The sequence below is a fragment of the Apaloderma vittatum genome, unplaced genomic scaffold (assembly GCF_000703405.1).
Source record: "Apaloderma vittatum isolate BGI_N311 unplaced genomic scaffold, ASM70340v1 scaffold10286, whole genome shotgun sequence".
Taxonomy (NCBI): domain Eukaryota; kingdom Metazoa; phylum Chordata; class Aves; order Trogoniformes; family Trogonidae; genus Apaloderma; species Apaloderma vittatum.
The window spans coordinates 2,641-15,371 of NW_009722281.1; the positions used below are offsets into that span (position 1 = coordinate 2,641).

The window sequence follows — 12,731 nt, forward strand, 5'->3', positions numbered from 1 at the left end:
CACCTGCTCAAACGGTTTTCTGCCCTGAAAAAATAACACAAAACGAAACAAGAGAAGTGCGAAACGCAGCCTCGGGGCTGCGCACCTGCAGCACGCACAGGAACTCTTTCTGAGTTTCTGAGTTTCTGGGCGAGAGGGAGCAAGGCATCCCTCCCAGGGCGTGTGGGGTTGGGATGGAGCCATCGCGGGCTGCTTTGACTCATTTCGTGGTGCGGCCAGCGTCTAAGCAAGAGCTGAGCAAGGGCATGAGGAGCTGGGAAGCCTTTGAGGGAACATGCTGAAATCCCCAGAAGGTGTTTTCTGCAAAACCCATCAGGCCCTGCTGCAGAAGCCCTGAGCAGGGAGCAGAGGCCTGCCTAGGGTTAAACAGTTAAGACTTTGTCTCCTGTCCTCCACATGTGGGCCCCAGGTGTGACTTCCAGGGATGCCCCAGCTTCATCCCACGCTGGGCACCATGATGATGAGGCTGGTGCTGTGTCCCGGCCCCCCCACCCGACTAAAACAGCGGATCCAGCCGGTTGTCCTACCAGGGCCTGGCTGGGCTCCTCGTGTTTTCCTCCCCTGCCTGCTGCGATGTGGGATCAGCTGCTGTTCGTCTTTCTCGGCTTCACTGCAGCTAATATCCTACCCGTTCACAGGCTGGAGTTTATTCAGTTATTACCAGAGCCCCTGCAGCACGAGGCACATTTTAAGCTTCACAATACATCAACCAGCTCCTAGTGCCACAACGCCACGAGCCTGGAGTGAAGCGCCACAGGGAAACAAGAACACGTGCCCTTGCCCGCAGAGGAAAAAAACACGTGAAGTCGCACAAACCAAAGATAAGCGTCGTCCTTTGCCACCCACAGCTGCACAAAGGATGCCCAGCGTGGGACTTCAGGGCCTTTAAGCACTGAAAATAAAGGCCAAACATTAAAGGCGGGTTGTTCTCTCGTTCCACAAGTCTCTCACGCCCCTGGATGCAGACGCAGGGTTGCTCCAGTGTTCCGAGCGTAGCCCTTCAGTATCAGTTCCAGCTGCCGCAGCACCCACAGGCTGAGAGAGAAGACTCAGCAGAGGAAGAAGACTCCTTGCACTGTGGAAATTCATTCTGTGCTTCAAGGAAAGCAAATTTTTAGTAAAAGCCAGATCTCCCCACCATATTCCTGCAGATCAGCAAAAGCTGCCCACAAAGCAGGACTGAGGAAGCCCGAGTGCTATTAAGTGGAGACAGAGTAAGATCTCTGAGCCCACGGCTCGATAGCCGGGTTGGAGGCAGGACGTTCAGCTAACGGAGCTCAGGGCTTATCCCTTCCAACTGCCTCGCTGACCTCAGTGGTGCCAGTAACTGGAGCCCACCAGGACGATGCACCCTCGCTGTCGCATTGGGAAACGTGTATTTGTGCCATAATAAAACAAACTGATGCCCAGACAATCCACTTACCCTCCAGGGCTAGGCCCTCAAGAACCGCTACGTCTCATCCATCCAAAGCACTCTTCATCCCACAACAGATAACTCCACACAGTTTAAGAGTCCCCAAAAAGGGGTAGAGCAGACCCTGGGGTCTTCCTCCCACACAAGCCAAAGGAGACAGCGTGAACTCTTACTTTTTTGCAGGGTCTTGCTCATCAGAGCCAGCTGCAAGATGCTGCTTTAGCCACACAAAGAGACCCAGACAGCAACTGGAGCCAACAGCCCCTTCCCAAAACCTCTGGGGGCTACAGATGGAGACCCAAGGAAAAGGAGACGGTGCCTGGCAGACTAGGGAGGTGCCTGCCTGCCCTTTCAGCATGGGAAGGGCGACACCAAGAGCGTTCTGCAGAGAGGGAGGAAGCGTTGGTACCAACTGAAAAAAGATGCTGCTTTTTATTAACCAGTGAAGTGGGCACAGACACTCAGGTACAGCAGGATAAGCAGTGCAGGAAGCCCAGTCCCAGAAGTTGTGGGGTGCACCACCCAGGCTGCAGCTGCACTTATGGAAAAGGACACAGCAAACCCCGAGCTGAGAAACTACCCAGCGGGCTGCCGAGAGGCGGGCCGCACCCGGGAGCCGAGCACTGACATGGAGCAGGGAGGCAAAGGGGAAAGCAGGCACGCCTGTGGTCTAGTTGCAGTTCTTGGGCAGGCGATAGACACCTCCGGAGTAGATGAGTTGCTGGTCCCGGACTTTTTTCTGGAGGAAACCCTGCAGCTCTTGTATATCGATTTCTGTAACCACCGGGCCTGTCATCACAAACATCTTCAGCATGCTGTGAATCCTCTCCAGGGACAGGCTCTCCAGGTTGGTCAGCATAGCCTGGATGTACGTCCAGAACAGCTGCGTGGGGAGGGGACACACAAGCAACATTAAACCACACTGACAGCTACACCACCGAGAAAAGGGGTGCTTTAGCATATCCCAGAAGCAGAGCAGGGGTTGTGGCTGGCAGTAAGTTCTGCTCTCAGCCACAAGCATGTGGGTTTTAAAAAGGAAATATCTGAGAGCAGCATTAGGTGTCAGGGCGTGCAGCTAGAAAGCGGGATTCGGCGTGCAGTACGTGCACGACCCTCAGTGGATAAACACCAGTATGACACTGCCGCGCTACACAGTGGCACAACACACACACAACGTGACGCACGGGTAGGAAAAGCACTGGAAAGGTCCAGGAACCACAACACAGAGAAGGCAAAGGTCCAGCTGTTAGTGCTGGCTAAGCCTTACTGACAGCCTAAGTGCCAAAAAGCGCTGCTTGGGTGAATCCAGATAAGTTATGACTGTTTTCAAATATGAAATCATGTCTCAGACTTTTTTCTTTTTCTTTTTTTTAAATGAAAAAAGCAGATTTAGAGATGTTCAAATGGTTGCCTGGCATTTTTAAGGAGGGAAGGCTGTAACCCAGCACCTGCACCAGTGAGCAATACCCACTTCAAAAAACTCTTGTGCCGGGCTCACCCACTTGCAATGGAAAACGCACGGCCAAAGCGCAGATGAATTCCATCACCTTAATCAGATTCCCCAAAACCCAAAAGCACAGGATGTTTGCATCATCCTGCTGGCTTCGCAAGCAGCCGAGACACATGGATGGTACCTGCAGCTCTTCCTCCTTCTGGTCAGCCTGTGACGCCATGGCAGAGTCCCCCTCCTCGTCACTGTCTATCAGAACGACCTTCTCCACCTGGTCCTTCTGCTCCTCCTCAATCACGGTGAAGGTACCTTGGGGCTCTTCACGCAGGACACCCTGCTGCAGCCACAGTGTCATCTTGCGCTTCAGCGATGTCACGGGCACCTTTAGCACTTCACTCAGCTCTGTCAGTGTCCACGTACCTGCACAGACCACAGATGTCAGAGGAGAGAAGAAGGAAAGAGGAGAGGAGAGAAGAGAGGAAACAAAAGACCTGCCAACCTGCCCCTCCATGCCAGGCCGTGACAAGGGGATGGGGAAGGCTTGGGAGCCGCAAGCAAGCAGCTGTGGGCAGTGACTGCATGAAAGCAGCCTGGGTGCTGAGCTGCGGCCCTGGGTGCTGAGCTGCGGCCCTGCCAGGTGCTGCCTCCGAGGAGACCTGGTTGAGCCCTGCAGTAGATCATGGAATCATTCAGGTTGGAAAAGACCCTTGGGATCATCGAGTCCAACCATGAACCCTGCTCTACAAAGCTCACCCCTAAACGATCTCCCCCAACACCACACCTAAACAACCTTTAAACACCTCCAGGGATGGGGACTCCACCCCCTCCCTGGGCAGCCTGTTCCAACCTCTGACTGCTCTTTCTGTGAAGTTTTTTTCCTATTGTCCAGTGTAACCCTCCCCTGTTGCAGTCTGAAGCCATTCCCTCCTGTTCTATCACTAATTACCTGTGAGAAGAGACCAGCCCCAACCTCTCTACAACGTCCTTTCAGGTCGTTGCAGAGAGTGATGACGTCTCCCTTCAGCCTTCTCTTCTCCAGCCTAAACAGCCCCAGCTCCTTAGATCCCACATCCAAGTCCACGAATCAGGTCTTGGTCCTGCTGCCAGAGCACTCAGCTCCTTCAGCCACCCAAGGACCACAGGGAGCGTGCCAGCACTCACTCTTGGTCTGGAAGTGCAGAATGATGGCGGCGTGCACTGGGGAGACGGACAGGGAGAGGGTGCGATCTGCCAACTCCACATCCAAGCTCACCAGGCCCAGGTGGTACTTCCAGTTCAGGGTCCTCATGGCCTGGAAAAAGGGAGAAGCAGCCACTCAGGGCAGATCTTCTAACAGGAACCACTAAGCCGTGCGTTACTGCAAACACTCCTCTACCACCAGGTGTTGTTCAGCCCTTGCCATAGGCCAATGCCCCTCTCCTGCCTGAAAGGCAGTCACTCAGCTCTCCAGCAGGGTAAGCACAGGTTGAGGAAACGCTGGACAAATTCAACTCAGGACAGATTCCTCCCAGAAAATAAATACTCACCCGGGGCAGAAGAGAAGCAATCTCTCCTGATACTACTGTGAAAAGAGCACTGCTTGCTTTGAAGGCTGAGGGTGCTCAAGGAGGCTTCTCCCTCCTTGCATCCCCTCCTGCATCATCTCCTAATTTTTTACAGGTAGAGAAATCAGCTGGCATCCACATCTGGAACATAACTACAGCAGGAGAAGAGAAAGAATCTAGAGCTATGAGCCTCCCAGCCTCATGGCATGTATCATATGGTGTATAACGACAAGTTCAAGTAAGAATATAGAAAACCACGCCTGAAGTGGAGTCAGAGCACAAGCAGCCAGGCAAAGAGGATCATCTGTACAAGACACCAAATTGTGTTCAGGCTGGATGCAAAGAACCACGTGCGTGTGTGCACAGACACTACACTGGCCTGGCAGCTAGATCTGGACCATCCGTGCTCCACATGTGTGCTCTGCACTTCACCAGATGAGAATCTGCAAGATAACAAAGCCAAGACCACAGCTCTGGAAGCAACCTAGATCTCTGCTTGACTCCCAGGGAGATGCTCCTGCTTCCAAGTTGTTCTGTATGTGCAGAGCAAGATGCACTTGAGCCTTCTCAGCTCCTTCAGCTGCCACGATCAAGTGCCTGGAGAATAGAAGAACGCTGCACCGTTGCTTGGATTTGCTCTGTACACCTCTCTCCCGCCTTGCCGTGCTGTTTAGAAAGGCAAGGACTCTTCTCTGAGCCCAGTCAAGCTGACCAGAAACCCTTGCCCCTCAGTTGTCTAACAGGGAGGCCACAGACCCTCCAGAAATGAATGAAACAACCCAGGAAAGACCACAGACAGAAGAGGAAGCAACTTTCACCTAACTCCAGATTAAGTGAAGCTTAAAATGAGACCATGTTAAAAGAGCTTCTTTTCAAGGACAAACAGAGGAGAAGACTGCCAGAGAACTGGAGAAGAGAGGCTCAACGGGCCAGGATGTCACTCTGACTACTACAGAACTTCAGCAAACAAGCTTAGATCAGACTTAAGATGCCCAAGAACCACCTCAGTATCCATTTAATTCACAAACACCGGCATATTTTAGAAAATTCATCCCTAACTGCAACCACTACGAGGACCTAGGCACTCCATAAAGAGATAAACCCTTCTTTTGGCAACAGCTAAGCTAGCACAGCGTCTAACCCCAATTCAAAACCCAAGGTCTTTGGGGTTCCACCGCACCGGCGTGGGTGTACCAGCAGCTACAATTTAAAGGAAGTTCAAGGGGACTCCACAAAACCCACGCTCTATAGCCAAGGCTGAACAGCACACACCTTTTTTTAAGGAGGGTTAAGGTTGCCTCACCTTTAATTTCTCATACTTCTTGGAATAGGCTTCCATGGCTTCCTTGACCTGCTCTGGAAGCTCTAGCTTCTCCTCTTTCAGCGGTGGCCAGAACTCACTCGACAGGATAACGGCAACGAGGCTGAACGGTGGCCTCTCCTCCTCCGGGAGCTTCTCTTCTTCATCGCGAATGTTGGCATTAATGCGTCGCGAGTCAGCCATGTCCTGGAAAAGTCAGAGCAAGCTCAGGCTGCTCCCTCTCTTCCAACCCCTAGTAAAGAAGCTTAAACAAGGTGATAGTGTTGTCTCCAGATGACAATGGGGACATTGGAAAGGACACGATCATCTGTGCCTACCAGAAATTCCTCTACACGCCCAGACACATCTGTAGGGAAGAGCTCACAACTCGACACGAGCCTACAAGGAGTCGCTCCAGACCTGTGCTCTTCCCACAGTGCTCCAAGTGAATTAAACTGCAGAGTTCCAACCCTAGAGCAGCTGGAAGAGCCTGACTCTTCAGTGCCAGGACACTGTACTGCAGGAAGGGCAGGAGGGACAACAGGACCAGAGCAACCATCCCCCAGAGTCGACAAACCAACCCACAGGGCTTACAAAACAGACATGATTTTGAATGCACTTCTGCCTGTCACAAATCAGCCCCCTCACCACGATTTGGGGAACCCAACTTTCCTAAAAGGCCTTTTTTTGGGTCACTCCTCAAGTCCCTCCCTTTCCCCACTGAGCTCAAACACCCAAGACCTGAATTTAAAAAACCAAATAAATAAATTACTTTTAACATGACTTCACAGTAATGCATCTGAGCTTCACCGAACCGCAGCTTCAGCAGCTCCACGTTGCGGATTTCCCTGGTAAGAGAAACAACAGGTCAGAGAGACACGAGTCGCTCAGGCAGGTGATTCCAGCTTGGCCTCCAGCCTTGCAGAGCAGCCAAAAAGGCCATCCCTGGCACAAGGGTGCTCTTCCTAGGAAACCCTGCAAGGAACATTATCTGCCTCCTCGCATCTTACTCGGACGTTTTCTGGAGAACCTAAGCAGTCTGTGAAGGTCATGAGGGCCACCAGAACATGTGGGATGGAGCCAAGAGGGTGTCAGTGCCTCCAGTTCCCTACATGCTGCCCTAGTAGTGCAGGTCAAGGGCAGGAGTGAGCAGGAAGCAGCCCGAGAAGAGATGCAAACCCAACGCCGCAGAGGAAATGGACAAAGACATTCCTGGCTCCAGAAAGAGCCATTCAGAGGACTGAGTCCGAAGCACACCTTTATCAGGAAAGCCCCGGGGTTCAACACTTGGACCTCACCTCTCAGCACTGTAATTGAACTGATGGAGCAGCCGGTCAGCCAGAAGCGTGCGGTATTCGTTGATGAACAGGTCCTTGCTGCCATAGATGCTCACAAGCAGGCTGATGATGTCCGAGGACCGACGCTTGGAACTCGATTTTCCTAGTGAAAACCAACAGACAACACTGTAAGATTAACAGAGACCCACCCCAGCCCAGCTCAGCACTAGAGGAGCAGCAGATGAGCTGCTCAGCACTGCAGCCCAGCAGGCAAAGAGTGGGCTGCCAGGACTTCTGGTCTTGGCATCTAACCTGGATCTGCATCCACTGGGTCAGGGACCCAGTCCCCTGGTTCCGAGATGTCATCATCACTCTCCTGGCCGTTCTCCAGGGTCACCGGGTCAGCTTTCGAGAGCTCGTACGCAAGATCACTGGAGCCCTCAGCATCCCCTGTGAGACCGGCCACAATCTGCCGCACCGTGTCCTCTCGAGTCCTGCCGACAGGCAAGAGAAGCAGGACAAGTGACAGGAAGGGGAGGGAGAGGGGGCGGGTAAGCCAGCCCAGCGAGCCTCTTACCTCAGATACTTCCTGATGGGCTCACAGGCGACCTCCAGGATAACCATGGAGGGGTCAAGCTCCCGCAAGGCCTTGATGGCCGAGATGTATAGAGTGATGATGTCGGATGTGTTGACTCCTACAGGAAAGGGGCAGAGAGAGTCAGAGCGTCAGAGCAGAGCTCTGAGCTCAGGTGCTCCAGGCCCTTCATTCCATTTACGGAGTCGGAGGCGAAGGACTTGCTGCCCTGCTGCCCCAGCCAAAGGGACAAATAGGATCTGTGTCTGAGAAACCAGTTCCAACCGTGAACGCAGGCTCAGAGACGACAATAAACTGGCTGAGCCCACATCACACGCAGCAGAGAAGCCTCTACCCACCTGGACAAAAGCTAAACTTCTGGCTCAGCTTCTCACTGTACTGCAGAGATGAGGCAAGAAGGGGCTGGGATTTAATGAGCTCCTGCGGCCCGGGCACGCTCTGACACAGAGAGCACGCGATGCATGCAGCCCCTCAAACGTGAAATCGGACGATGGCTTCCAGTAGATCCCCACTCACACCCAGGCTCTTTACAGTGTTATGACCCACACGGGGATGGAAAACCCACCAGGATGCAGAAGTCGCATTTCCAGTGCACTTTTCAGGGAGCTGAGCAGCTGCTGCCTCTGATTAGTCCTTTCCAGGCAGAACTTGAGGTCCTCCACGGCGGGCTTTGACTCTGGGAAGTCTACACACCAAGCAGTGATTAGAAACGGTGCCGTGCTCCACGGGAAGGTAGAAGGAGGCAGCGTGGCACGTCAGGAGATGGAGACAGAGCTACTGTTCACCCGATCCAAGAGGGAACGAACACCGAATGGATCACACCTACCTCGAATGATGCTGAAGAGCTCTTCGATGCGCATGCTGGCGTAGATGCGGTAGAAGAACCTTTGGACGTGGCACCGCCAGCGCTTCAGGGTGCTGCTGGCTTCTGGAGAGGAGCGTGCTAAGGGCCCGTCTTGCAGAAAAACCCTGCTGAGCCAGCCAATCACTTTCTCAATCCACTGCACAAGGAGAGGGAGAGCAAAGAGGTGAGGAACGCCACAGCTGGATGCCCAGCCACAGCCCACGGTTACCCCAGCAAGCAGAAACGAGCAGCCAGCCAAGGACAGCACCACCTCCAGCTGCTCTCCACGTGCGCCCTGGCCTGGGTCCCGGCTGGGCAAAGCCCAGCTGAAAGAACAGGAACTATAAGTAAAGATACAGGGTACAGACTAGGTAGATGTGCATGGGAAGACAAGGGATGACTGAGGACTGCGCACAGGCACCGGGGTATATTCAAAAAACTTGCAGATTGTTCTATTCTTGCAGAACCCCTTTCCGTTCTCTCCTCACAGAACTATTCTCTTGACGAGGATACGAGCAAATCGCCCATTGCCTCATCCTTGGCCCAAAATTCCGGTTACTCCTGAGATCAGTGAAGGGCAAGCAAGGACTCACAGGCACACTCCTACCAACTAAACTCAGGCATTTGAAATCAAGACTTTGAATACCAGCTTAGTCACCAAATTATAAAATAAAAACCTGAACCGACAGCATCAGAAGGTTCATTTTTCGTATCTGAGATTTGGTTTTCTATAGAGAAACATATAATGGTCAGATTTCAAGTGCACTCCACTACACTATCCAGATGTTCAAAAGAAGTGGGGGGTTTTTTTAATTTTATTTTTCCTTTAAGGTGGTCAGTGTGTAGCACTTCCTGGGATGGTACTTCAGTTAAAAGCTAGCAAATATTAATTTCTTTGGATAACTGCATTTAGACAGCCTGAAACAAAACTGCTAAGTCCAGAGTTGCTTCGATTATGTTAATCTTTAATTATCTACTTCAACGAGCAAACACTGAAGGAATGCACCGCTAAACACAAGGCAGGACAAACCAGAGAACTACACAACCCCTGGGCATCGACCTGGGCAAGACCACGGAAAAGCTGACAGAGAGTCCTTCTAAAGGACAGAAAGAGAGGACTACAACTGAGGCAAAGCGACTCGATTTTAAGGAACACAATTATTATCAAACCAACCCATTTTCCCCCATGGGTTTATCTTCCCTGCAAGCTCCTGCTATTCCCTGATTAGCGACCAACTCTCCAGGCTGCTGCTGCATCTGAAAAGAGGGTTTGCTGTCACCAGTTTTAGCGAACTGCTTCTCAGACCTCTATTTTCCCTTTAGCTTGCCAGGATTGCACATCTTTGTTCTTTTTTTTTTTTTTTAAACTATCTTCTCAATTTGGATGCCGCTTCTAGTTGGGTTTTTTGTCTTATTTTTTAAATACAGTCTCTTCCTACTTCTGGCAAGCTCCAATATTCTGTGGCCAGACAAGCCAGAGAGGGGGGAGTACGGAAACCTTTTGCAATGTCTGACAATGCACAGAGTTGCATTTTCTCCGGTGCCCTTAAAATATCCTTAATCTTCAGGTCACTCAAAAGCATTGCGCGTTAGGTCCAATAAAGAAAGTGTTGCCCAGCAACTAAAGGGAAGGAAATATCAAATGACTCCCCGTGTTTGCGGGCGACAAAAGCGGCCGGCATGGCAAACGGGCGAGGGAACCAACGCAACCACAGGGAGCAGCCTGGTTTGCATGGCAACCGTCAGGAACAAAGAGCGCAGAGCCAGGACTGTATCCTGGAAGAGCCATAACCCAGCGAAGAACTTCATTTTAAAGTCACTCTGGGTAAAGAGCCCAACACAAATTCGCTTTAAGGTAGCAGGAAAACAACTGGGGAGGTGCAAGGAAGGATTTTTAATTCTGTACGTGGCCCACTGGCGAGATCAGTTCCAGAGAATCACCTCCCACCTTCGCAAAATGTTTTAAAGGGATGGTGAAAAATTGAGAAGAAAAAAGAAAACAGCCACACAAATTCCAATTATAAGCCCACCTACACAGAGGGAGGTTCTTAAAGCACTTCAAGGGGGCTACAGGAAAGATGGGGAGGGACATCAGGGAGTGCTGTGATAGGGCGAGGTGTAACAGTTTCAGAGAAGGTGGATTTAGATTAGATATTACGAAGAAATTCTTCACTGTGAAGGTGGTGAGACCCTGGCACAGGTTGCCCAGAGAAGCTGTGCAAGTGTTCAGGGCCAGGCTGGAGCAACCTGGTCTGGTGGGAAGTGTCCCTGCCCATGGCAGAGGGCTGGGACTGGATGATCTTTAAGGTCTCTTCCAACCCACCCCATTCCACGATTCCATGACTCTCTGCAGGCTAGGTGGCACTACGTGTTCCTGCAGTTTGTAAAACAGAACCACAGAAATTCCTTCATGACTACGGACATGACCAGGTTAAAATACAACAGTTCATTATGCACAGGTCAGAGCAAACCTTCCTCTCTAACATAAACCAAAACGAGGAGTTTTAACCACCTCTTCTGCCAGAGGCACTGGGGGTCACAGTCCTCAGCCAGGTGTTTTCAGGCTAAAGGCTGAGCTGATAAACCAGGAGCAGCTGCACATTCCCAAAGGCTGCCCACACGCTTTCCTTACCTCCTGGAACTCGTTCAGAAAGGAGTGCTCGTATTCCCCCCAGCACCGCTGCTCCATCCTCTCCTCTATCATCCTGTGCAAGATCGTCGTCACCGCATCGGCGCTCACTCTCTCCAGCAAATTCAGCCGGCGGCTACAGGCACAGACAACGACCCGATTCAGAAACAAAGGTACAAGCAAATAGAGAAAATCTAACCACACGAAGGCACCTTCTTCCCTGTGTGCTCCACAGACACAGGCCTGGCCCTGAGCTCAAACGCTCCGAGAGCACACATAGATGCACTACATGTATAACTGCATATATAACAAGCCACCAAAAGCTTCTTCATTTAACAGAGTTTGCTTCATTGTGCACAGAGAAGCAAGAGAAAGACACTCTCATACCCAGAGAGAGGAACTTTTTGTCTAAAGATGTACTTTAGTTCTACCACTCGTCAGAAACCCTGTGTCAGATTCTCTGCCAAAGCCTGACCTCAGGCCTAACTCCTCCGGTTTTCAGATACCACGAAAACCTGCTGCTGCTCCCCATCCCAACCATCTGCTCATTCTGAGTGACAGCCATCACCCCGTCACCTACGTACAGGATGTCATTGAGCTGCTGAAACTGCTCCATGGCTTTGGTGCACCAGCACTCCTCTCTCTTGCTGTCGCAGCCTGCGCAGAACGGGCTCTCTCCTCCACCCTCCTCCGTATCGCTCTCCTGCTCGGTCTCACTCATGCTGCTCTCGCACTCATTCGTTCCATCTTCTCCTTTCTTCCACTGCCGCATGTATATCCTGAAAGTGCGGCTGTAGAACTGCTGGATCATTTCCTGGAAGGACTTGGTAGTGGAGAAGAAAAGGATAGCTTTGAACATGGTGTAGACCTTCTCTTGCAGCATCTGAGCGCCCGTCCCCAGGAGCAAGCCTGCCTTGGTCCACCCCTCCAGAAGTTCCAGGCTGTTCAGGTAAGGGTCCAGGCGGCGCTTGAGAAGACAAAACGCGTCCAGAAGAAGCGAGGAGCATTGGAGCTCCTCAGCTGTGTTTTCACACTGGTCAATGCAGTTCCAGAACTCGGGAGCTATATTTGCCTGAAGGTCCGTCTGCAGCACCTCGATGAACCACTCCTCCACCACCGAGTGCAGGTCGTAACACCGCAGCACGTCCAGGGCTGCCCGCAGGTCGGCATCCTTCAGCGGCCCCACAGTTTCGGACCTTGGGGCTGCCTGAAAAGCGGAGGGGACACCAAGTCAGTCAGGCACAAACCCTTCTCCGGGAGGATCTGGGGCAGAGGAGATTGCTTATCTCAACGCGTGGGGACCAAACACGGACTCTGCTCTGCAAACTCTGTGCCCACCTTCTAGGCCTGACGCCCAAACACCACCCATTGCTGTCCCTGTTGGTGGCTGCTGCTGCCGGGGGCGCCACGAGCCACCCCAGCCCCCTGAAAAGCCGCGCTCCGGGGCAAAACGCTCACTGGCTCCCCTGAGGAGTGAGCAGGGAGCAGACCCACAGCACAGGCCGCGGCAGCAACACCTCTTTTAAGCAATTACGCTTCCTTGGCCACTGTGATAGAATCCCAGAACCAGAGAATTACAGAACGTGTTGGGCTGGAAGGGAGCTCCAAAGGCGAGCAGGGAGCTCAGCCTGCAGGGGGCAGGGACAGCTTTAATGCCATCAGGTCGCTCAGAGGCCCC

General features: G+C 52.3%; 1 protein-coding gene across 1 annotated transcript; it reads right to left on the minus strand.

Moving 5' to 3' along the window:
• Positions 1-2,084: 2,084 nt before the first annotated feature.
• On the minus strand, positions 2,085-12,260 carry ANAPC2 (anaphase promoting complex subunit 2; the record flags this gene model as incomplete). Its single annotated transcript, XM_009871717.1, has 12 exons — positions 2,085-2,297; positions 3,049-3,284; positions 4,026-4,155; positions 5,712-5,915; positions 6,481-6,556; positions 7,007-7,148; positions 7,298-7,479; positions 7,563-7,680; positions 8,146-8,265; positions 8,407-8,581; positions 11,057-11,189; positions 11,638-12,260. Coding segments are annotated over 12 exons (2,352 nt in total), but the record flags the coding sequence as incomplete, so codon positions are not given.
• Positions 12,261-12,731: the final 471 nt, after the last annotated feature.